The sequence below is a fragment of the Lonchura striata genome, chromosome 36 (genome assembly GCF_050655825.1).
Source record: "Lonchura striata isolate lonStrDom1 chromosome 36, ASM5065582v1, whole genome shotgun sequence".
Classification (NCBI taxonomy): Eukaryota; Metazoa; Chordata; class Aves; order Passeriformes; family Estrildidae; genus Lonchura; species Lonchura striata.
Genome location: NC_140738.1, coordinates 12469077 through 12495323, shown reverse-complemented (window position 1 = coordinate 12495323; position 26247 = coordinate 12469077). Strand labels below are relative to the sequence as shown.

General features: G+C 48.8%; 2 protein-coding genes across 2 annotated transcripts; one reads left to right on the top strand and one right to left on the bottom strand.

The window, feature by feature from the left end:
• Window positions 1-6104: 6104 nt before the first annotated feature.
• On the bottom strand, window positions 6105-25816 carry LOC146764184 (uncharacterized). Its single transcript, XM_085565415.1, is given in 2 exon segments — window positions 6105-7275; window positions 24900-25816. Coding segments are annotated over 2 exon segments (2067 nt in total). The 5' UTR covers window positions 25796-25816.
• LOC144248564 (uncharacterized) lies at window positions 16090-16986 on the top strand. The gene has a single exon (XM_085565688.1). It carries the CDS (start codon window positions 16186-16188, stop codon window positions 16984-16986), a length of 801 nt encoding a protein of 266 aa, XP_085421814.1. The 5' UTR covers window positions 16090-16185.
• Window positions 25817-26247: the final 431 nt, after the last annotated feature.

Here is a 26247-nt window from a genome sequence, read left to right as displayed (position 1 = left end):
ATGTTTCTTCCACTCCTTCCCAGTCAGGCTCACCTCGGCTTCCACCAGAGTCAATTGTTGTGATCCCCCTGTCACACCAGCAATGGAAACAGGCTCTGCCCCCACATGTCCCGATGGTATCAGAGTACACTGTGCACCAGTATCAACTAAAGCATCATATCTTTGTGGCTCTGATGTGCCAGGCCATTGGATCCACACTGTCCAGAAGATCCGGTTTTCCCGTGCCTCTCCCTGGCTAGAGACAGGGCCCCTCTAACACTGGTTATCATTCCTTTCCTGGGCATACATACTAGAGGTCCCTTCAAGGGGGTCTGACAGATCGTACCCACAAGCTTGGTCACGGGAGGTTGAGGCTACCTTCACTTTGGTGGAACTCCCCTGGTTAGAGTTTCCCTCCTTAAGTTGACGGACCCGTGCTGCCAGGACAGAAGTGGGTTTCCCATCCCACCTCCCCATGTCTTCCCCATGGTCACGCAGGAAGAACCACAGATTAGCCCTTGGGGTGTACCCTCTCTCTCTAGCTGGGGATTGTTGGGCGTTGATTCTGGGGCCCGTGACTCTCACGGGTGCTGTATTAACCTTCCTTATCTCCTCCCTCATCTCCTCTTTAAACTCCTTAATCACAGCTGAGATATGAGCCTGCATTGGGCCATTAATCATACTCTCATAATTCCTAAGTTTGTTGGCAACAGAACCCACTGTCTCCTGGTGGGCGTCAGCATTGATTGTTGCAATGAAGGTGGTGTATTGAGATGGCCCAAGATTTGCCAGACTCCACAGCATTTGTCCCGTACACCTGACCTTGTCAGGGTCATTATTGTGTCGTCCATCCCTCCCAAAGAGTACCTCCAATGCTGCCACTTCCCTCAGCTGTTGGATCCCTTCCTCGAGGGTCTTCCAGCGCATTCTATGATGGTGCTCTTGCATTCTCTCTCTGTGGACAAACCTCTCCCTGACACTCATTAAGAGCCGCTCCCAGAGAGAAAGGGACCCTGGTTCCCTTACAAAAATCTGATTTATACCCGAGTCCTGGGTCAAGGGTCCCAAGTTCCTTGCCTCATCACCGTCCAGCTGCATGCCTGTACCCATAAGATCCCAAACCCGGAGTAACCAAGTAGCATAAGCCTCACGCCCTCATCGCACAATGTCTTTATGCAGATTACAAAGACTTTCGTACATCAGGGACTTGGTGATGATAGCAATCTCTGGCTCCCCTGTGGGTTGTGAGGTTCCTCCATTCCTGTCCCTATCTGCAGGGTGCTCTGCTTTCACCTTAGACTTCCTTGTTTCTACCGGGGCCACTGCTGCTGGCCGTGACTGCCTTTGTGGTTCAGCTGGAACCTGGACAGTTGTAACATCTGTGGGTTCCACAGCTGTACTATTAGACTGTCCCTCCTCAAGGCAAAGGGCCGGTTTCTCACCAGCTGGGGAAATGCACTCCTTCAGCATCTCTCGTATCTCCTTAACCAGAACCCTCACCCAATCTGGGCGGTTCATTTCTGAGGTGGGCTGTGGGGCAGGGTCATGCTCTGGAGCAGCAGCATCTCGAGTCTGTGGTGTAGCTGTGAGGGTAGTTATCCAGGTTAATCTTCCCTTATCTCTGAATGCTAAATATAACAGGACTATCAGCAACACCACCCATTGTATGGTATCATTAGCACTTAGAAAGGATCTTAACCCTTTGAGAACTGGTGGAGCAGACCCAAAAAGATGGTTAAAAGGTTGGGAGAAAGTTTGCCCAGGCGCTATTTCCTCGCAGTAGGTACCGTTATTAAAGTAACCCCAAAAACATACAGTTAACGTGTGATAGCTATGAATCCATGTACCTGCCTTCCAGAGGAAATTAAAGATCCATGAATTCCTCACCCAATTAACCCAGAAGCCAAACTTGATAACAGACACCGTAGCCTTAGTTATAGGACCCATTTTTAGATAAGGGTCTGCAAATGGGAAAAGTATAGCTACGATCACATGCCACCCAAACCAAGGTAAACTAGACCACATGGTGATGCTGAAGATGTTTTTACACGCAACAAAAAACCAAATTACTTAAGAACTGTTAATCCTTTTTCCCTCTCAATGCCCTCGAGCCCCACGTTGATGCGCCAAAATCTGTCTAAGTTCGACAAGACAGGAATCTGCGAAGGAGGGCTAAAGCCTCCTCTGCAATGGAGAAGGTAAACCCCCTCCCTCCGAATTACTAGGAGTTTTAAATCAAAAGACTCTCAGGCAAAGATATGGGAATGGGAGTAACAATTCTTTACTAGGAGAAAACTAGACAACAATTTAAAAAGGCAAATGCAATCGGTACAAACAAAACCAGTGAAAAAGTCCAGAACCTGAGGATTCGGGGTGCCAGTAGCAGTCCTGCTGGGACAATTGCTCCCCTTGCAGTGGTTGATGAATTGCAGCTGCAGTGGTGATCTTTTGAAGGGTATAGTTTTCCTCTGAAGATCTGGTGGCAGTGGGGACGGTCTTCCTCTGCGCCGGGGTTGCCTCCGAGCTCCGCCGCTGCCGCCTCCCCGGCTGTTTTGCTGCGAGATCCCGCGAAGAAGAGAGAGAGCGCTGCTTCTCTGGGAATCCCGCGAAGAGAGAGAGAGAGAGCTGCTTCTCTGGCAATCCCCCAAAGTAAAGAGCTGCTCTGTCCCCAAAAAGGTACCCCCTTATATCCAATAAAAGAGTGCTTGGCTTCCCCCTCTGGGTGGAACATCTCACAATAGGATGGTGTTATGTTACCAGCCCTGCATTGAATCAGTCAATGGCCCACTAACAAACCATTACCTCTTAGGAGCAAAACCAGTTCTTGGAAAAGATAACAAAACCTGCCCAACAGGTTTGCCTTCAACAGATGGCAAATAGAATACAAGCTTATCTTACAACCCAGGACAGATGGACAAATCCTGGCTTGGGGGAAAAACAAAGGGTGAGCACCTTGGTCCTGCTGCCCAAGTCCAGCTCGAGAAGTCACCACCCTGTTCACAGTTGGATGGGCCCAGACTCTGCTCATCTCCAGAGTCCCCCACTCCTCCAGGCTGCTGGGATCCCCCAGCTCCAGGATTGGCCATTGCTGCTCTCCCCACTCCGATGCCAATTGGAACCCCAAAACCAATGTCCCCCCCCAAACTGTTACCACTGCCCCAGCCAGTACAGAGATCGCTACAGGAACCCTTCACAAGTCTCCAAAGGGGCATCTGCGTCTCACCTTTGGGGCAATGCAAGATCCAAATATCCCTTTCCCTGCAAAAAAAACTCCCAGAAATCCCCCAATGGATTTGGGGTGAGCTCCCCCTCCCCACTTACCTACAGGATCTGGGGGAGTCAATGCTGCCCTGACCAGGGGAGCTGCAGACTCGGCAGAAGGGCAGGCAAACCGTGTGGATCTGCTGCGGTTCCTCCTCTTCCTCCTCCTGTTCCTGTTCCTTCTTTTCCCTAACCTCCTCCTCATCTCTCTCTCCTCTTCCTACTGCTCCTCCTCCCTGACCACCCCAAATCCCCCTTTCCTACCCACCTCTCCCCCATGGCTGCAGCACCAGCGTTTGGGTAGAGGGAACCTCCCATGAGCCCTCCAGGTATGGGCAGGGGGCTTGGGGACCCACCCAGTGCAGATCCATTCCCCCCTCCCAGAGCCTCACGGAAATCACTCCAGGGATCAAGCGATGGGGACACTAAGGGATCCCCATGGAACCACCCATTTTTGATCCCATCCCCACCCTTCCCTCCCCACTCCCATTGTTCCCCCAACCCAAAGACCCCTCCCAACTCAATCTGAGGGTCCCATTCCTCTCCTGGTCGGAATCCTCTTTTCTCCTGCTCTCCCACCCCTTCCCCATTGTGCCTCCAGCTCTACCTCTCACCCCTGGGCTTGGATTTGGGGATCCAGGCCCCTCCTGTTCAGTTTGGGGATCACATCCCCCCTTTCCCTCAATTCAGGCAGCTCCTGGCAGCTTTTTCCTGGGAGGAATCCCTGAGTTTTGGGATATTTAGGATGTAGCTTAGGAGGAGGACAGCTCTGTTGGGCTTTCCCCTCCCTGTTGTGGCCCCTCAGCTGTCCCCAACACCCTGGGGGTGTTGGGATTTCCCTCCTAGGGACAGGGATGTTCATCCCCTTCCAGGAGCCCAGTGCCCACCTGGGGCTCCAGGTCAGGGGTCCTTGAGCAGCTGCCCCAGAACCTCCACCAGGGTCTCCCAGCGCAGCCGGAGCCGCTCGGCCTGGGCTCCCCAAAGGCCTCAGCAAGGTCCAAGTCCTGCCCAGGAACCCTCAACTCCCTCAAACCCAGCATCCCCCACATCCCCTGCAAGTTCCTCCCATGGCACCAGCCATGGCCATGTCCCTACTTGTCACTGGCCATGTCCCACCATGTCCTCACCCATGGCTATCTCCCCACCATGTTTCCATCCCTGTCACTGTCCCCCATGTCTCCATCCATGCCTGTGTCTCCCCATGTCCCTAGGGAATGGCCCTGTCCCCCTCCATGTCCATGCGTGCCCATGTCACTCTCCATGTCTAATCCTTTTTCTCTTTTTGAGCCTGGTCTTATAAGCTCTCAGAGATAAGCATTATACCCTTGATAGCTCAGCTACCTCAGGTGGCATAAAACAAGCAGGATGGCTCATGTGACAGTGTTGGGAATAAAAAGTTTTAATAAAAGTCAAAAATGAAAAAGCTTTTTACAGAGAAAAGCCAAGTCAGGGCAAGAGGTTCTTGCTCTTGCTAAAACACTTCACAAAAGCAATTAACTTCTTTTGTTCTCTTCTTTTCTAGGGAATTGCTTAGGTGGGACTTTTTGGCTCCTGTCCAATTAGCTACCCTTAAGTTTGAGGTGAAGTCCACAAGGTCCTATAAGGTGTCTTTCAACCAAATTGAGGAGATAAACACCTGGCCTTTTGTCCTTTTTAAGGGAACAAAAGGTTAACTTGTTTACTCTGTCAACAGAGGGCACATTCTTACACGTGTCCCACCATGTCTATGTCCTACCATGACCACATCCACTAACTTAGTTCAATGTCTATTTTTACTTCAATATTGGATATTTTAAAGGGATAAAGAGAAATGAAAACAAAATCAAGGCCAAAAGAAAAAGACTTCCATGTCCATGCCGGCTGAGGATCCACGTGCTTGGGTGGAGGGAAGAACCTTTTTGGTGGAGTTTCTACCCCACTGTCTCCAAAATCTTGGTCTTTTCCCCAGTTTTTCCACCATCTGGCTGCAGAAGACACCCTTGGGCAATAGGAAATCAAAATCGTGGAATCCCTGAAGTTGGAAAAGACCTTGTCCTGGTTCAGAGCAAATTTGGGAGAGAACCTCCAAAGGGATTCCTCTGGAAAGCAGATTCAATTGGCTCCTCCCCCAGCCAGTTTGGTAAAAATACCTCCTTGGAGAAAAGTCGAAAAAACTGTTTTTTAAAGAATAAAACCTAAACAATATTAAACAATAAAACCTCTTGCTGCTCTAAAAGAGAGACAAACTCAGGAAGTCCCTCCGTGGGTTGTAGCTCAGCTCACTCAGTCTCTTATCAGTCCCTCCGGTGCTGGAAATGCCACAGTCCAGGCCTGGCCCGCTGGGCCACAGGTGTGAGCTGCCGGTGCTCTTCTGGGTGTTCAGGCCAGAGCAGGTTTAAACAGGTCCAAAGAAAAGGGAAAAACAGCCACAGTCCAGGGAACTTCTCTGCCACAGCTAGCTAAAACTAATTAACAGCAAAGGAGAGATCTGTACCTCTGTCTGTCCATCTGCAGACAACCCGGCCCAGGAGCAAGAATGTGGAGGAGTGAGTGCAGTTTCTGAAAACAAACTCTGCCCTTCTCTCCCTCCTTTGCTCTCGGAACAAGTCTTAAAGGTGCAAAAATTATAACTCACTATAAACAGAACAGACAACTGGAGATACAAGCATCATATAGTCAACCTAGGACATACCTCCAAGACCATTCAGTATTCCTTGATGCCACCAGAAGATAGGATTGAATGCAAAAGATTTTATGGAGTTGGAAGTCATTAAATCTGCTCTCCCCAAGGAATTCCCATTGTTGGTCTGTGCCCCAGTGGATGTTCCTGCCACTGGGTTTATCTAGGTGCCCAGAGGGAACGAGGAAGATGTGGAGCCTCCCAGTCAAGAGTCTTCCCAACACAGATAACCAGGCCCATAGATCACCAAGACTGCCCAATGAAGGTCACTGAGGATCATCCAACATGGATCCTCCCATAGGGAATGGAGCTGGGAGGAGCATAAGAAGCTCTTCCCACCTTTGGGGAACTCACAGGGCTTCCCCCCTTAGTGGCGCCTCCTTTGGTGTTTGATCAAGGCTGATCTCTGTGAGAAGCTCTTCCCACACTTCCCACACTCGTAGGGCCTCTCCCCGGTGTGGATGTGCCGGTGCTCGGTGAGGTGGGAGTTGTGCTTGAAGCCCTTCCCGCAGTCGGGGCAGCGGTAGGGCCTCTCCTCGGTGTGACTCTGCTGATGTACGAGGAGACTGGAGCTGATCTGAAACCTCTTCCCACACTGGGAACACTCGTAGGGCTTCTCCCCGCTGTGGATGCGCTGGTGCTTTCTCAGGTCTGAGTGCCACCCATAGCTCTTCCCACATTCCAAGCAGGTGTAGGGCCGTTCCCCAGTGTGGATCACCTGGTGCCGAATCAGGCCTGAGCTTTCCCTGAAACTCTTCCCACATTCCCCACACTTGTAGGGCTTTTCCCCAGTATGGATCTTTTTGTGTTCCGTAAGCTGGGAGTTGAGGCTGAAGCTCATCCCACACACCCCACACTCGTAGGGCTTTTCTCCAGTGTGGATCCTCTTGTGTCTCCTCAGGCCAGAGCTCTGCCTGAAGCTCTTCCCACATTCCCCGCACTCATAGGGTTTTTCCCCAGTGTGGATCCTCTGGTGTTGCATCAGGTAGCCCTTCTGGCTGAAGCTCATCCCACATTTACCACACTCATAAGGCCGATCCCCAGTGTGGATTACCGAGTGCTGTATCAGGCTGCTCCTCTGGCTGAAGCTCTTCCCACATTCCCCACACTCAAAGGGCTTTTCCCCAGTGTGGATCCTCTGATGTTGGATCAGAATGGAGTTCTGGCTGAAGCTCCTCCCACACTCCCCACACTCAAAGGGCCTCTCCCCGGTGTGGAATCTCTGGTGAAGTCTCAAAATGGAGCTCCACCTGAAACACTTTCCACATTCCTCACACTTGTAGGGCCGTTCCCCAGTGTGGATCACCTGGTGCTCGATCAGGTGGGAGCTCCGGCTGAAACCCTTCCCACATTCCAAGCACTTGTGGGGCTTCTCCCTGCCACGAGGCTTCTCCACCAGCTCTGAGCTCTGGCTGGATCTCTGCCCACCTTCCTGGCTCAGGGGGGCTCTTTCCTCCCTGCAGCTCCCTGGGCTGGGTTTGCTGCCACTCCTTGTGCGGGATCTCCAGGGCTTTTCCTCCTCCTCCATTTCCTCCATTTTCATTCCTCCCCGGGAATGAAAAATCCTGGTCTGGGGGAAAAAAAAAAGAACAGAGCATCTTGGACTGGGAGTTTCTCCTGTCCCCACTTCATCTCACCAAGTCATTGGGCATTGTGTGTCTATAAGAACCTCCAAAACACCAAGGTTCAGCATAAAAATCCTCAAAACTTTAAGACACAGATCAAAACCTCCCCAAACATCAAGATTCAGTAAAAAATTCCTCCAAAACATAAAGATTCAGCCCCTAAAAAAAATAAAGCACCAACATTTAACCCAATAAAGCTGAGAAATGCCGTGATTCACCCCTGTGAAAATCGTGGAACCCCTCAACAGTCACGTGCTGCATGTGGGGTGACAATGCTCCTGGGGCTGAGGGGAGGCTATAGATACAAGGAGGTATGGAACCTTGTGGTGATCCTTGTTTCTGCTCCTCCTCCTCCGGTGTCCCTATTCTTCCTCACACTCCTCTTCCTCCTCCTATTCCTCCTTCTCCTGCACAATCCCACCCTCTCCTGCCACCTGCATCCTTTGACCATTCTGTTCCTCAAACCTCCTTCTCCTTCCCTTCTCCTCCTGCCCCCAGGCCCAGCACCCACTGCCGGCTCCCTCTTCCCCCCAGCCCCACAGCATCCCAGCGCAGGGGCAGGGATGGAGCTGGGGCAGGTCGGGCTGGGGCAGCGCTAGGCTCTCGGCCGCTCCCGCCCGCACTCGGTCCCCACTGCAGCCGCTCCCGCCAGGACAGCGCGGGGGGGCCCGGCCTTGGCGCTGCCCCACTCCCACCTCCCCAAATTCCCCTCGCGGGGCCATGGGGCCGAGGGGGGGCGCAGGTGGGTCCAGGTGGGGAACGCGGGGAGCTGCGAGTCTGCCTGGCAACTGGTGAGTCATCAGCGCCGCGGGCTCTGATTGGCTGAGCTCGGCCCGAGCCCTGGGGCTGCAGCACAGAGGGGACACCCTGCTCCAGGGGGGATGTCCCACAAACGGGGGACCCCATGGAAGGAACCACAGGAAAGTGTCTTTACAAACAGATGCTCTAAAGCTGCTCGGAGATAGGGCCAGGCAACTTTTTTATGTAAGGAAGTGACAGGAGAAGACATCGGTTTCAGAAAATTTTATTAATTGATGACACAGACTGCTGCTCAGCCAAGGTCCTGCTCTATTCATGAACTTCCAGAAGAACAACAAAGACTTAACAGAGCCATTAATATCGTTTGCTATATGAAAGTGGGGTGCATATTAATGGTGTATGTAGTAGGTGGACTGGGATATCTGTAGCTCTCAAGTACTTCAGCCAATTAGGAAAGAGAGAGTGAGATGTGGCCAGGAGAATTAGGATGAAAAGGAGGCTGTGTCCTTCAACAATTGGAGAGATCCCATGGGAAATGTCCCATGGCCTCTCCCAGTTTTAGAAATGAAATTACTTTTACAGTACTCCTCTGTATTCTTTGTGGACAGAATCGTCTGGTGATGTCAATTTTCCCGCACACCCTGGGGCTCATCCCGAATTCCTTCCACCCTCCGGGGCGGCGGGCAGGGAGTGCAGCTGAAGGTGCCTCACCCACTTTGGGTGATCGGCTCCCTTGGCTGGCAGTGGCACTGGGGATTGATTTGGGACCTGGGAGTGACCAGGAGACAGATGAGTGACACATCAGGGGGTCTGTGAAGAGTCAGCAGGGAGAGAGCACTGAAAATCTCATCAGTGAGTGCCCTGGGATCCTCGGGGAGTGAACATGGCAGGGCACCCATGGAGGGGAGAAAAGGGAAAGCCAGGGACGGTCCTGGCCAAAGTGATGATTATCCCAAAATGTCTCTGAAGGGTCCCCTGGGAGAATGTTGAGGTAGTTTGCATATTTCCCCAGAGGTAATTAAGGACATGGACACCCAAGGGGGGCAATAAGGGAAGGGGAGAAGGGATTTGGACAACAGGGGATGGATGGGGTTGGTGTGCTGGGAAGGGATCGGGTGAAGAGAAGTGTGCAGGAATATGGTTCAGGTAAGAAGCAGCAGGAGGAATCTATGTGGTAAGAAAAAGGATGATGGAAAAGAGGAGAAAGAGAAAAATACAGAGGACTGAAATGTTTTTCAGCAGGGTCTTATCCTCACATTTGCCAGCTGATCCAGATCCTTTCCATCCCCGGTTTCCAGGAGAGGAAAAGCAGGAGGTCAGGATGCCAGGGGTTTCTCTGCGCTGGCAGCGGCAGCACCGGGCGCAGAGGTGCGGCACCGGGAGCACGGGCTGGGGCCTGTGGGGAGCTGCGGGGCCGGGCCGGGGCTGTGGGGCAGCCGGGGCTCAGCGCCGGGCGCTGCCTGACCCCACCAGCCCCGGGCAGGGCCGGCAGTGGCCCCCGGCCCCCAGGAGGCTGCGGGACGCCCCGGCCGCTGCCCGGCCCCGGGGAGCTGCCGGCCCTGCCCGCCGGGGGGGCCGCCTTTGGACACTGCGGCAGGACAGGCACCGGCTCTGCCACACGGGCTGGGCAGGGACCCTGAGCACAACGGGGAACACAAAGGAACAGCTGGGAAATGCAGAGTGCACATGAAGGATCAGGATTTGCTGTTCAGGATTTCGTTTGGGTCCCTGCAGAAAGGAAAGGTTTTGCAGAAAGCTCAGCAGCTCTCAGAGGATGAGCACCCACAGGCAGTGACCGGGGCTGCAGGAGTGGCACAAGAAGCCCTGCAGCACTTGGGCACAAAGGCACAGCAGCTGAAGGCAAGAAGGGATGAGCAAAAGGCCAAGCTGAAGGCAAAGGCCACGGCAGAGTTCCCTCAGCCCCTGAGGGATCAACCCCAGGGCCCAAGGGGGCCCCAGCACCCAGGGCATGACGGGGTCGGCCACAAGCACCTGGCAGAGGCATTGCCCTCCTGGCCAGGGCAGAGCCCACCCAAACAGCCCCTGGGAAGGAGTCAGGGCTCCAGCTGCAGCCCACAAGGACACTGCAAGCACAGACAGCAGCACCCTCAGCAGGAGCAAGTCCACCCCTGCATGGACATGGATTGTCAGGGCTCTCTGAGCTCCCATCCCACCGAGGACCCACCACACTGGAGCCCTGCACAACATTCAGGCTGGGTCTGCATCCAGAGGAAGCCTCTCCTGATGGACACAGGGGCCTCTCCATCCACTCTGAATATTACACCTAAAGGGGGAAAATTGTAAAGGAGTGTTTTCATTATTAAGGGAATAAATGGGAAAGCTGAGCTGGTATCAATCATTTGTTCAATCACTATTAGGAGCTGTGGGGGATAGGTTTGAAATAAACTAATTTCTTTTTCTTCCTACTCTGATTGTAATTGACTAGGAAGGAATTTGATGGTGGCATTGTAATATTGTAAAAGGTGATACAGAGGCTATTGCTGCTGTACCTTTGTGTCAAATGTCTGGCAAGGCCTGTGCTGAAGGGAACCCAGAGGTGTGGGCAGCCCCAGGGAAAATTTGATGTGGAGCCTCTCCAAACTACTTGGAAGCAACCAGGACAAGTGGTGTCTAAAAGCAACACCCTGTTCCAGGGGAGGGAAGGAAGGGCTCACAGCCTGGTATGGAGTCCCTGCTAAAGGCAGGGCTCTTGGAGCCAGGGATGTCTCCCTACAGCACTCCTATCCTGCCAGTCAGGGAATCAGATGGCTCCAATGAGGAGGACAAGAACAAGTGGTAGACAAAGCCCCAGTGAAATGGCTGAATTTCCTGGCTAAAAATATCTTTTGAGTATTGGGGAAAAAAAAAAAAACAAATGGTAAATGGTGGAGAAAAAGGTTAAATATTTGGGAAATACTGGGACTGAAGATTCCTGGTGAATTGACCCAGAGAGGCACTGGGCAATCTCAGAAGTAACATTTCCCTGGACCAAAAAGGAGCTGAGACAATTTTGAGGATAAATAGGGAATTACACAGCCTGGATTGAGGATTCTCTGTTCCAGCCAGAACATTGTAGGACTTTTTAACCTCAGACAGCCTCCATGCTGTGGTATAGACAGGAGAAAGAGAGCAAAACTTGAGAAAATGAACAACCAAAAATATTGATGCCTCAGCTCTGTCTCTTCCAGACTCAGAAAAGAAATTGGAATTGTAGCTGAATGTTCAACAGGGCCATGCCAAAGGAATCCTTGGGCCAAAATGTTTCACCCAGTGGCCACAGTGGCCTCATTGTCTGCAGAATTGTGCAGCCACAGCTTCAGCGGGGACCCAGGACCAAAACCTGATGACAACAGGATCTCCAACTGTTCCAGTCTGCCATCAAGTTCAAGCTTTGATAACCAAAAGAGCCTCGCAATGGATGAGCAGTGCTCGGTTATTACAGTGTGAAACTTGTTCAGTGGCACAGGAGGATTCAGAACTGAGGACAGGGGAAGGGTTTAACCCAGCCTCCTGTTTGAACAGCCCACAGAGGGGGTGGGAAGAAACCCAGCACTGCATTCAAGTGACACAGCTCCAGACCCAGCCTGGGGGAGATTCAGGAGACATTGCCTGGCCTGAGGCAGAAAATGTCTTTGTGGATGGCTCTTCAAGGGCAGCAGAAGGGAAAAGAGTTCCAAGACACGCTGTTATTGAGGAAAGGGTATCAGACAAAGCGCAGGTTACCCCCATGGTCAGCTCAACCGGCACAGCTGTGTGTGCTTGTAAGAGCCTGGCACTGAAATGCCCTGAGCAGGAAGGCTTCAATATCTTCTGGTGACACCATCTCACCTAACAGGGGGGCAAAAGCAATTCTGACTGCTCAGCAACCACTGGATCACTTACTAAGGCATTTCTAAAAGACATCATTCCAATAAAAGGGACTGTGGAAGCCATAGACTCAGAGAGCAGAACTAATTTTGCAGGAGAGTTCCTCCAGGGGGTTATGGCAGCTTTAGGAATACAAATGGGACCTCCAGAACCCCTGGCACCCCCAGAGCTCAGGCTGGGTACAAAGAATGAATGGGGATAAAAAGAAACACCTTTAGAAGCTGGGGATTAGATAGTAATAGTTTCAGCAAGTTTTAGAATGGATTTTCTCAGTGAAGATGGAGTCTCCAGCACCCTAACTTTTGGCTATTTATGGAGAAGGCACTGCCCATAACAGCTGAGGCTTCCAAAGTGGCTCAAAGTGCAGATGTCTGTTTAGAATGGTGAAGGACATAGGTATGATTCACTAGTAACTTTCAAATACCTGCTCTAAAGCTGGAGTTACTCAAAGAAGAGAGAACTACTTCAACACTTGTAAAGAAGCACCATTTTTTCCAAATCTAATTTTCACATGTAGCTGAATTTTTCAATAATTGTGTTTTTTATCATACTATGAGTGCAAAACAATATATAAGAAGTGTTTAAAAACAGATTGTTAACAGGAAAAAGTGATCAAAAGATCTATTTCCTCTTGTATTAACAATTGAAATATGACTGAAGAAGGGATCAACTCTGCAGTCCCCTGAACCAAACTCACAACTTCTTTAACAGCATGCTCAAAGTTTTCTATACTTCAATCTTTTCTAGAAAATTCACTTTCTTAATTTCTGCTGTTTCTGTAGCCCCAGACCCTGTATAGTTTATACCAGCTGCATTCTACAGAAGGGATACCCAACTGAGGATACAAATTGCCTGCTGAATGGCCTTCTCTGACTCCATGCTGTTACTTTTGGCCTCAGATGGCACAGAAAATGCTCTCCAGTTGACTTGCTTCCAAATGCCAAAAAACCCCAACCCCCAAACTTTTAAACATAAAACAGAAGGAAAGCTTAATTATTTGAGTTAAAATAGCACTGCAAAACAGTTATTCACAAATATAGCAATAAAAGTGTTATAAAAGATGTGCCTCCTGATACATAAAGATATCCTGAAGAATGATTTTGTATTGTTTATATACATTCAAATTTAGTTTTCATCTTTTTTACTGAAAACTGCGTTTTCATAGACAAACAGAATTTTTTCCTATAACTGGATATCTGCCTGGCAGACATAAATGTTTCTGTCAAACTCACCATTCTGCCATGGATATCAGAAGACATCTTGGAGTGACATGGACAGGGTTTTGCTTCCTTTATTAATGTTTCCATTCTTTGGTTCTCACATGACCTGTGTCATTTCTGTATTTAAATTCAGAAGCTCTTGCCAGAATACTCTTTCAACTTTGTTTGTAGTCACAATGCAAGTGGTCTGCAACTCTTGCTTTAATTTGGGACAGGATTTATTTCTTCTTGTAACTGAAGACTAATGGCAGACATCACCTTCCTCATTTCTCCTGAAGTAATGCCTCAATTCTCTGTCTGGGTTAGCTGGCTAAATTATTTCCTTTCTAAATAGTCAGGTTCTGCTCTGTATAGAGAACTGTGACTTTCAGTGCTTAATATAAGCAAGCACTGAGAGGAGGGATGTACTGAGAAGACTATTTTCTGCGAGATACATATAATATCCTTTCTGCTCCATGTGTTCCTGCTGCAGCCTCAGTTGTAGCTGCAGGTCCAGAGTTTGATAAGGATTTAAAAAATGTTGGTCACCACTTAGGATCGATTAGACTAGCAATGTCCAGAGGTTTAGAAATTGCATCCTGTAGAAAAGGAGTTTTTCCTCAAAAGCCTGTAAAATGTACAGGGTCACATAGACCAGAAACCTCATCTTTCCCTTATGTCAAAATGGCTCCTAGCTAAATTTCTGGGACCCTCTATGCTAAAATAAGAGAGGTTTGTCAAAGTAAAGCTAATAGTGGCAAAATTCCTTAGCCCAACAAATCAATTGAAATGTCAAGTGCAAATTAAGGATCAGAAAGGAGAGAAAGAAAATAAGAGGTAAAAATAGTCTAACAGAGGGTCCTGACTTAATCATATCAACAGCTGAAGTTAAAAGGTTAGCAGAGGTTGATCTGACTGTTAATGTTTTCTCATCATTTTGTTTATGAGAAAGAAGAAGGGAAGAAGCCTTCCATCCCTGGTATCAGGTTAAGTTCCTCTGCTTGAGTGGAACAACTCAGTACTCCAAATATAAAAGCTCCAAAGAAGCTCACACAAGGATGTTTGTCTCGAACTGTAATTGGAGTAGATCCATTTGTTTGTGTAATTGCCACCATGGTGGAAATCTGTGCTTCTCTATTTGTGCAACTGCAAATATTTTCTAGGAATGAACCATCTGAATTTTAATATCCCATAGATTCAGTGCAATACAGCATATTACAATATCTTGACCTTTTCAGTGTTCCATAAATTGATTGTCTGGTTGTTCCTGTCCCTCCTCGTTTACAGGCCTGGAAACCTTAGAAGAAGAGGTAACATGGCTATCTCTGAGTCGTATCTTTTATATTTATCAGCATTTCCAGAATCACACTTCTAGTGTCTTGAAGGCTTGACAGAAGTTACATACTGTGTGCCTGAGGTGCAGTAGCATATAAAATCATGCCAGAAAAGGCAGGGATGAGTGCCACAGGCGGGCTCACAAAGTTCACCACAGGTGGTCCTGTTGAAGGTCACATTGGTTGACCAGCATTGTTATAAAATTGTGATCTCTCCAGTGAGTTATTCTGACAGCCAGATAAACCCCAGCTAAGTAAATATCATGGACAACCTTCAACCAACCAAATGTAACTGTTTAATTAATGTGCTTTTCCGAAGTAAATTAAAAAGCAGAGGGAAAAGGCTTCTGGTCTTTAAAGGATGCATAAAGCAGAAAATGAAAGATCTGAATATGAAAGGGAGAGAATCCTCTTAAAGCTGAGGATACAGTGGTAAGAAAAATTATTATTCATTTGCAGACATCACCTCAAACTGATGGACTAGTGAAAAGAAGATACAAATTTTAATAACAGCAAATGTTGGAGTAAGATGCAGAGAAAGAGCAATTGCCACTTTTTCATTGCTTGTCTTCCATCAAAGAAGGGAGAGGGGAAATTCACATTTGGTAGTGTTTATTACAATTATTATGCCCTCAAAAAAAAAGAAAAAAAAAAAAGCCGCCAACCCCACAATTATAGAACAAAACAGAAATGCTCTGAGGTGGCTCAAATTCTTCCTCTGAGACTAAACGCAGATATTTTTTCTCAAGATGCTTTTTCACTTCCAGATGTGCCTTCAGGTCCAACATGTGCCTTGAGGTAAATTCCTCTGCCTAGTGAGTGTGCAGCTGAAGAGGCTATTACTGTTTTGGTAGCTTCCTACAAGCATAGCTCAAGCCATCTCATCTGCCCCTTCCAGCAGCAGCAGAAAGAGGTGTTGGGGTGTTTTGTCTCAAGCGCTGAACAGAACAGGATGCAGATGACATGCATCACCTTTTGAAGTCTCACATCCAGTCTGGGGTAGGGGGAGTGCTGTGTGGCTGTGAGACAAACTACATAAGAGAGCCTGAAACGCAAAAAAAGACTTCAGTTCCTTTCTTCTCTGCATCGGGGCCATGATGAGTTCCATGACCGGGCTGGGACGGCGGGCGGGGCTGGCCTGTGATGCGCTCTGGGCTCTGTGACAGCACAGGGGCCGTGTCACAATGGGGGCAACTATAAAAGGCCCCAGGCTGGTGCCACTGCCCCAGTAGAGCCTCGGCAAGCGGTGAGTGCACAGCAGAGGGGAAAGGGGGCTGGAGGAGGGCTGGGACAGGAGCGCCGGTCCCCGGGGCTGCCCCGTCTCCAGGGCCCAGCGCCGGGCGCAGCGCCTTGCTGGGGGCGCGGGGCGTGCGGGGCAGCGGTGCAGCCTTGCCAGCTGCCGGGGGCCCTTTCCTTCCTGCCACCACATCCCTGCCGCTCCTGCCCCTCACTGTCTCCATTCCGGCCCCACTGAGCCCCTCCCGTGTGTCCTCCTGCAGACCATGGCTTTACTGTCACTGCTGTTTGTGCTTGTGCAAAGCCTGATCCAGTACCCCCAGCCAGCTGGGGATGGGCTGGATGAGGCCACGCGCCAGAGAATGCGGGAGCGTCAGGAGCTGCTGGACCGTGAGATGGCCCGGCTGATGCAGGAGCTGGAGCAGGGGCCCCTGCAGCAGCAGGATGAGGGCTGGGGAGCCATGCTCTTTGGTGCCCTGCAGCAGTGGCCATTCTGGGTTCTTGCTGGCATCCTGCTTCTCTTGGGCCTGTGGCTGGGCTGCAGGAGAAGGAGCTGTGAGGCCAGCAGCAGCAGCAAGGACCAGAGCTCCCGCAAGACCTTGGGAGATGAGAGAATAACTGAACAGGAAGAAGACACCGCTGATCCAGAGGAAGGTGAAGAAGACAGAGATATGACTCTGGAGGCAGAAAACAGCGGCACTGAAGATGACAGAGAAGGCAGTCCTGTGGCTGCAGATGATGGCAACAAGCATGATGCCATTGAAGACAATTATGATGTGAAGATGAAGGAGGACAGCGATGTCAACAGTGGCAATTATGATGTGAAGGAAGACAGCGATGTCGACAATGGCTATCACTTAAAGAAAGAAGGACAGAGTGATGGGGATATGCCAGGAGACACTACCACTGAAGGAAATGAAGAAGAACCTGGCAATGTTGCTGGAAATAAAGAAGATCTAGAGAAGCAAATAAAGAAAAAACTAAGGATGTACAGGTGGACCAAGACAAGGACACTGGAAAGGAAGAAGGAGAAGGAAATGAAGAAAAAAACAATAGTGTTACTATAAAGGCAGGCAAAAACACTGATGTAAATGAAGGTGAAGACAATGTAGATGGAACAGAAGAATACATGGATGTGAAGGTGCAGGAAAGCAGACGTGCCAATGACCAAAGAAGTAAAGACTGGACTGGGCAGGAAGATAGCAATCAATGTGGGAATGAAATTGCCCATAGTGGTTTTCCTGCACCTGAGGAAGTAAATAAGGATGTGATAGCAGAAGATGGCAATGATAGAAACAAGGATGAATAACAGGCTGATGTGAATGTGGAGGGAAACAAGAATAATGATAGACAAGAAGAGGAACAAGGTAATGTGGCTGCCAGTGAAAAAGGTGGCAGTGATGGTGGCAGGGAAGAAAATGCCAGTGGTGGAATTGAAAACAGAGAAGACACCCAAGATGCTGGGAATGAGAAGGACATCCTTTTAATGGATGGTATAGAGTGGCCTGTGGAGGACCTGGAGAGAGGCTGCTCAGTGACAGCTGAGCTGATGGAGAGCTTCACGTGTGTCTTTGTGTACAGCGTGAGCAATAGCTTTGATCCGGTGCCTCGAGTAGTAGGGTGGGCAGTGCCTTTGAGGGCTGGAGCCCCCATAAGTGGGATGGGGTGTACCGTGTGCTGGTCCCACTGAATCCCCCGCCAGGGCACACCTTCCACCTAGAGCCAAGCAGTGCAGGGCAGACGGCAGCAAGGACCTTCAGCGTCCATGTGGAGCTGGTGTGCACGTGTGAGAGCGAGCAGCTGGGTGAGAAGCTGTTGTGCCTCCTGCACCACTCGCAGGAGGAGCTGCGGCGGAAGCAGCAGCGCAGCCTCCTGGAGACACTCTGCACCGGCTCCTACCTGGATGTGGAGAAAACCTCCCGCTGGTTCTTCCAGATGGTGAGATGCTCGTGGCTGCATGTGCCTCAGTCATACTCATGGCACTTGGTGTTTCAGCCCTGCAGCCGGTCCTGCCAATTCCAGCTGAGCAGAGGCAAGAGGACCCTGTCGGTGGAGATGCTTTTTTGGGTGTGCCAAGGGGACTATGACATCTTTGTGGTCAACCAGCCCTTAGAGGCCCAGAAAGGCAACTCCGGTAACCTTGTGAGCAGTCAGCCCGCCAAGGCCAACATCGTCACAAGAACAGCATGGCCTGAGACATTCGCTGTGGCGGAGGCAAAATTCTTCCAGCACATTGCCAGGCAGATACCATGTAAGAGGTTGCACCTGAAATACCTGCAGCTCTTCACCTGCATGCTGAGCGGCACAGGTTTTTCCAACTCTAACTGGAAGACTCTGGTCATGCATGTGTTAAACATCTTACCGCCCGTCTACTGGCGCAGGAAGGAATTTCCACTGCGGCTGTGGGACATCATGGCATACATGCAGCTCTGCCTGAAATGGAAACACCTGGACCATTTTGTTCTAGGCAACGAGAAGCTTCCTGCAGAGATCAGCTTGCCACAAGCAATGCAAAAGGTTGAGCCACTCAACCTCTTTGAGTACCTGGCCCGAGATCCAGATGCCCACAGAAAGGCAATGGAGGCTTATGCTCAGCTGCACTTTCACCTCTGGATGATGCTCTCCAACACTGAGAAGAATTCCCTGCACAAAGCTCTGATGGAGAAGTTCGCAGCTGATTGCTGTGACGTCGACTCTTTGTGATTGTTGTATTTGTCCGCGGCAATCCTGAAGCTGCTTTCCTGCTCCTGTGAAAGGAAGATGCTGCAGCACATGGTTTTGTTGTGCAGACACTTCCATGAGTGGCCTTGCCCTTCACCTTCCATTTACAACAGTGCTGTTGCCTAAGTCAAGGAGGCAGAAACGGGCTCCACCTGCACATCCTTGCAGAAGAACAACAGTGAAGCTGATGGAGGTTGCTTGGAATACCTCGAAGACAGCAACCTAGCCTATTAGGGACTTAATGTAGTTATTTAGTGAGTTGTAGTTTTAATTAGACTTGTTTCTTAGCATTCATTCCAGAGGCCCTTTAGTGTTGGCAGTATATAACTATTTTGCAAAGCTACCCTTAGTGTAGAGAAATAGAGTTTAGACTAGATTAGTTTAAACCCTTAGTTTAGAGAATTACCCTTAGTTTAGAGAATTCCCCCAGTTGCTTGTCTGCTTTTAAACAATACTTGAATATCTATGTTTGAGAAACTAATAAAAGAAGTTAAGTTTTTCAAATTGCCTGAAATGCGTCATTCTTTGTACGTAACCCTCTATATCTTTGAGAATGTCCTTCCTATACCTCTATCTGAAATAGACTCTTTGCAAACAGAGATGTTGGATATATTAAGTATGCTGTCTCTTGAGCATTTCCATAGAAATGCTTGAAGTTTGAAGTGAAAATGCCCTGAAATGCCTGAAATTTTGCAGCAGAGTACTCTTGAATTTTTTTAGCAATCTTTGGAAAGATTGCTGAAGTTTTCTTTACACAGTCACTTTTACAACTCCTAGGGAACAATTTAGTCCTAAAAGATTGAGCTACCCTTCAGTAATAGCTGCCCTTCAGCAATATCTACATATATATGTGTGAAGAAATAATAAAAGAAGAAAAATTTCTCAAATTGCCTGAAATCTGTCCTTCTTTTTATTTGACCCACCATTTATAGCAGAAAACAAAACAGGTCCTGATAGAGGCAGCTAATTAAAGGAAGAAGAAGAAGCTTCAACTTCTGAGTAAAAAACTACAAATGAACACAGTGATAGTTACAGCATGGTCACACTGTCTAGGTGTGCTCTAACCCTTGAGCTGTAGTGCAGCAAATTTGAGTAAAGTAGCAGTGTCTTCCGAAAAACAATCTATTTTCCCTCCATATCCAAACTAAAGCTGTCAATGTACCTGCCATTAAAGCAGTTAGTCACTTACATGGCGCTGCAGGGTAAAACATTGCTTGATCTGCTCAAGTCCCCCAACTTTTTCTGTGGCATTTAAATCCTGAGAAGATATAAATAACCTATCTTTATCAATTTGGCTGATATTTAGCTTTGAGCAGCATACTAATTCATAGTAAGGAGCAAAGTGCAAGAAAAAACAATACAAACAGTAGAAATGAAAATAATATGCAGGAAAAGAAAGGCCAGTCATGAAGCAGGTGAGAGCAGCCACCCCACAGTTTCCTAAAGCCCACAAAGATTTGCTCTAGGTGGCCAATCAAGCTTTTTGGTTCTTTGGCATATCTCAATTCTTCCTTGCTTCAGGTACTCTGTACTTCTCACCTCCTTCCACCAAGGCAGAAATAGGCTGTAATAAGTACTGCAACCCAAATCCTCTCAGTCCCCAAGTATTAGTGAATTACTATCCAAAATAAAAAGGCTGCTTTAACCCCCAGCTTGCTCAATGACAGTGCCTTCAGTCTAAGGAGCAAGGTACACTCAGGAGGATTCACAGCAATGACACAAGGTTCAAATGTCGTCATGGGCAGTCAATCTTCGCTTTGTGCTCTGTGAAGCATGGCCAGTGGGCAGCGATTTAATCTCTTGAGTCACCCCTGGTTAAAAGTGCACTGGTTTCCTCTTCTTTCTTTGCCTTTCAAGGTCTTCCAAGCCAGAAGCAAGGCAGAAGCTCACAGAAATCTTGAGGTAAGAAGCAGTGTCCTTCCAAGGATTCTGACCTTGCTATGGCTCACATACGAAGCAAATCAGCCCTGCAAAATAGGACTTCTCTGCATTTTCCATGTGGATCAGAATATTCGAAAATAACTGGAAAGCTTGCTCTTTCAGAGTCATGCAGGGCTTAGGCAATTTTTTCCATTAATGTATATTGACACTACTTACCATTTCATTATCTGTTCTCCTTGTAAAATAAGTTGTGTAGCTCTGAATTTGATTTCTACTGCTTATGCTTATTATGGCAGCATGGTTATGTCACAGTGTTTCCAAGAGAAGAGATAATTGTAGAGAAAAATTTATGAGAACAATAGAAACTTCTAGGATGGACAAGCTCTCAGGCTCTGTTTCTTCAGTTCTGGAAATATTTATTATGATTACAGTGCATTAAAGACACAGAATTGTATGAGTATAGGGGAAAATACCCATAAGTACTTTTGTCACCATCTTTAAAAAGCCATTTAAAGTCATCACCATTCAACTCAAATTCTTTAAAATACTGGTTTACATATTTTAATTGTTGCTGGCAAGGAAAGTTTAGTGCTCATGATTTTTCTGTAAGGCTGCATCCTGACCACAGCTCATATAATCAATTTTCAGGCTCCTCATAATGTTTTCCTGAAGTATCCAAAGAAAATAAATGCACCTCATACAGAAATGATGTGAAATACAATCTGACATCAAAATGACCTGAGGTACTGTTGTTCCCTAGAAATGAAATAAAATTTAAAACAACATAAAATACTTAAAGTATAGAAATGTTTCTGTATCTGGCAGGGCAAAGTAGCACAACCATCCCAGGAGGCTTGTTCTCATTTTCATTATCACTACTGTATAGTCCACACTTCAGAAAAAATAGCTCTGTAAATTTTGGTTTTGTAGTTTTTAGCTTTAAACAATTCCAGAAAAATTGGGGGACAAAGTGGGGAGTGTTTATTTTTTATTCAGTCTTTTCAGTGGTTATTTTTCTCAGTCCATTATCCTACTGTGGCTACATTATGTTCTTATGCTCAAATTTCCAGATTTGACTACATGTATTTAAAAACAACAGCAGAGGATTTTTTTATTAAAAGCATTAAAAACAACCACTTGAACCATGAGCCATTTTACCCAGCTCTGATACTGAATTTCTTTCCTTTGTCAGCTCTATACATATGTCAGAGATTGAGGATTTTTCTTTTTATGCACAAACTCTGTACAGTAATTGCATCTTCTATGGAACATCAAATCTTTTAGCAAAAAGACCATCGTACTGAAGGAATACTTGGTTATATAACTGGGAGATATAATCCAGAATAAGTGCTTGGCCCATGCAATAGTGACTGATATCTCAACATGTCAGAGTAAATGATGGAATTTAATTGTTAAACTTTTTCAACATGGAAAAAAATACCACTGACAGTGATTGCTGTTGGTTTGATCTGTATCTTGGCAAACCCCCAGATTTTTAGTCAAGCAAAAACAAGAACAAAAAATTTAGTTTCCCCTGCAAATATTTAAGGATTTTTATTGCTCACAGAATACTGGAAAGTGACAACAAAAAAAAAGAGAGAAAAAGAAAAAAAGTGAGAGACACCTGCTTCTGTTAGTGACTCCTGCTTGCAAGTTTGTTACTCACACCATTGGAGGCAGGAGAGAATGAGCACCTGTCCCCAGGCTGAGGAACTTGTATGGCACTGCACAGTCCCTATCTCTGCACAGTGAGAAGGATGGCTGGGGCTGAAAAAAGCCCCATTCTATCTTTTTGAGGAAGAAAGGAAGGCAGCTGCAAGAGTTTTAGGAGTGGCTGACAGCTGAAAGTATGACTTGTGAAGATGCTCTTTGATGAATGTACAGCATACGTGGAGGAAAAATAAGAGTTTGCCAAGTGCAGACATCTTCTATTCTCTTATAGCTAAAGCTGCTTTGATCTCAACCTGACAAGCGATGTGTATATTATACCACTGAAACCACTTTAGTCTTTTCAACTCAATAAACAAATAGCCCAGGGACCTAAATGCGGGATGACCACGCTCCAGCACGGTGTGGGTGGAGGGAGGCAGAGATCTCTGAAGGTTGCTCTTGGGGAAAGAGGTTTATTGGGGGTGCAGGAAGGTCCGAGCCTCGTGCTCTCAGGCGTAGCATGTGGCCGGGTTTAAGAGGGCAGGGGAGGGGAGAGACAAAAGGAGGGTTTAGGAGAGGGGAAGCCCCAGGGGCGGAGGGAGAGGTTCTAAGAGGGGAGGAAGTTCTAAGAGAGGGGAGAGGTTCCAAGAGTGGGAAGAGGTTCCAAGCGGCCGCATGGCTTCTCGGAGCCCCCTTATCAGGGGCTCCTAGGTGGGCTGGGATAAGGCATGGGCCAATGGGGTTACAGACACTGATGTTTTAGGGGCAGGTACAGAGGTGCGGGATGAGCCACACATCTTCTGGGGGGTGAGATGGAACAGTCCATTTCACTCCAGGATTCATCCAAGGACAGAAGTGACATCCGGCTAGCTGGGAGAACTTTTCTCATCCTAGCTGTATTATTTATGAACAATCATATCTATCTATCATCTGCAACACTCTGAGTTGGATGCACTAGAGCAATACTATCAAGAGTTTCTCAGGAGCTCTAAGCAACAAAACAGCCTTTACTGGGAAATTTAGAAAAGCAGTGAAACTTTGGCAAACGTTTTAATATGGCATTCAATCAACAAAAAAAACTTCTCAAAGCATTGACTTGGCCCATTCAACTTCACAAACTCTGAGCCTGTTCAATTTTAAGTTAATCAATATTTGCAAGAGTACAGAAATAGAAGAGGTAAATACCAAAGGAGAGAACAATAAGATTACAGAGAAGCACACACTCAGCTACCAACTCCTGGATTCCAGCAATGTTCAGATGGAAATTCCAAGAGGAGGTAGAGTCAAGATGTGTGCTTGCCTTGTGGTCAGCCTTAAATACCCCTTGGTCTTCCTGGGCTCTTCCCCCAGGTGGGACTTGGGGTCATTTGGTCACTCAGGAGCTGGGCTGGGGCTCCAGAGGTGGCTGTGGAGCATTGCCTGTGCTGTGCCAGGGACTGGCAGACACTGCTGGGCTGGGATAGAGGCACTTGGGGATTGGGGTTCCAGGGCAGGGCAGGGCTGGGGTTCCAGGGCAGGGCAAGGCTGGACCTGCCCCTTCCTCCCCTACACATGAACTGTTTGCAGCCACCAATCTCCTCCAGTCTGTCACAACAGTCAATATTGGAGGTGAAATCCCAATATGGCCATTGCTATGGTCAGTTTCCATGGCAACCATCCCCAGCCCCTGTTGCTATGGTCAGTCCCTGGGCAGCTCCATGGAGACCCCATGCCAGGGGTGGTTGCCATGGACACCAGCTCAGGCCTGGAGCTCGTTGCCATGGCAACCATTGGCACTCCCATCCCCAGGGTCATGGATCCAGAACCACAGAATTGGCTGAGCTGGGAGGGACCCATCAGGATCCTCGAGTCCAACTGCTGGCCCTGCACAGGACACCCCAACACTGCCAGCCTGGGCCTGGCAGCGCTGTCCAAACGCTGCTGGAGCTCAGAGAGCCCTGGAGCTGTGACCCTTCCCTGGGGAGCCTGGACAGCCCCAGCAGCCTCTGGGCAAAAAGCTTTTCCTGAGATCCAACCTAAGCCTGCCTCGACTCGGCTGCAGCTGGTCCCTCCACTCCTGTCCCTGGGCACCAGAGTGAAGAGGTTCCCTCAGCCCCAGCCAGGGACCCACTCCCAAGGCTGCTGCCATGGCCACCAGGGCTGGCACCAGCTGGGATGCTCGGTTTCCACAGGCCGGGGTTCAGGAATGGCATTCCTCAATTTCCTGCTGCTGCTAAAACCGCCCTGCCATTTGCTGCCCTCCCACCTACCATAGAAAGCACAAAATGCAAAGATTCCAGGCTGGAATAAGAACAATTTACTGGCAACAGCAACAAGATAAGGAACAAACAGAAACAGAAAAAATATTGACAACAGAAGGGATAAGAAAAACTGGTTACAGGGAAAACTACATCACCATCAATTGTATCTTCCTGGCCACGTGTTTCCTCCTGCATGGAAAGGACACCCGTCTCCTCAGGGAAAGAGAGAGATTCCCTTTCCTACCCCTGGCAATGACCTGAGGTGGGAGTGAATGTAGTGACAGGGCCATGGCCAGACCCTCATGTCCTTCAATCCCACATCAGGCCATTGGTAGGGGCAGGAAAAGGGACAGGTGTCTTCCCAGCATGGATCACAGGGAACATGGATCACCAAGGCTCTTCCCAACATGGTCCTCCAATGGGGGATGAAGCTGGAGCAGTGCACAAAGTTCTTCCTGCAGCTGGAGAATTTTCAGGACTTCCCTTACTGGTGGCTCCGTTGGTGTCTGGTCAAGTCAGAGCTCCATGTGAAGCTCTTCCCACACTGGGGACACCCATAGGGCCTCTCCCCAGTGTGGATGCGTTGGTGGCTGACAAGGTTGCACTTGTGCTTGAAGCCCTTGCCACAGTCGGGGCAGAGGAAGCGCCTCTCCTCAGTGTGAATCCGCTCATGCAGGAGGAGATTTGAGCTGCTGTGAAACGTCTTCCCACAAGTGGGGCACATGTAGGGCCTCTCCCCAGTGTGGATGCGCTGGTGCCTGATGAGGTGGGAGTTGTGCTTGAAGCCCTTCCCGCAGTCAGGGCAGTGAAAGGGCCTCTCATCCGTGTGAATCTGCTGGTGTCTGAGGAGATCAGAGCTGCTGTGAAACCTCTTCTGACACTCGGGACACTCGTAGGGCCTCTTCCCAGTGTGGATGCATTGGTGGATGATGAGTTCAGAGCTCCACCTGAAACCCTTCCCACACTCGTAGGGCCTCTCCCCAGTGTGGATGTGTAAGTGCCTGAAAAGGTGGGATTTGCAGCTGAAGCCCTTCCCACACTCCCCACACTCATAGGGCCATTCCCCAGTGTGGATCATCAGGTGTTGTTTCAGATTGTTGCTCCTCCTGAAGCTCTTCCCACACTCCAAGCACTTGTAGGGCTTCTCCCCATCAGGAAGCTTCTCAGGGACCACCAGCTCTGAGCTCTGGCTGAAGCTCTGCCCACCTTCCTGGCCCAGAGTGGGTCTTTCCTCCTCAGAGCATCCTGGGCTGGGCTTGCAGACCCTCCTCCTGTGAGATCTCCAGGGATTTTCCTCCCTGTTGGATTCTTGCGCTGTGGAGTTGCTCAAAATGGCCTCTTCCATGAGGTTCTGCTGCAGGGATTTGTCCTTCCTGGTCTCCATCCTTAGTTCCTGCACTGCGGGAGGAAGGACAAGGAGAGGATGGGATTTGCCTCCATGCCACAGGGAAGGGCAAGGAGATCTCCCCAGAGTATCTCCAGCAGGAGGGCACCGGCAGCGGGGCTGTCCTGCAGCTGGGGGCCAGGCTGGGCTGGGAGATGGAGCAGGAGAGAGGGGGAAAGGGGCACTGACTTCCTCCTCACCTGCCTCGGTGTCCCAGGGCATCTTCCTCTTCCTCGCAATCTTCTTCTCCATCTGGAAAATATTTGGGTATGGGAAATCCTGTTTTGGGAGGAAAACAAGGGATGAGCACAGTGAGTTTTGTACTGGTTTGAAGGCAAACCAGGGGGAGAGTCTAAGCCAGAATGACAATTGAATAAGAAAATTAAGATCAAGGCAATGATACAGAAACACTGGTTTAAACTGACAGAGTTAGGATTTAACCTGACACCGCG

What these genes read in the sequence shown, in the direction of transcription:
- LOC144248564 (XM_085565688.1), top strand. Translation starts at nt 16,186, where the DNA reads ATGGCTTTACTGTCACTGCTGTTTGTGCTTGTGCAAAGCCTGATCCAG.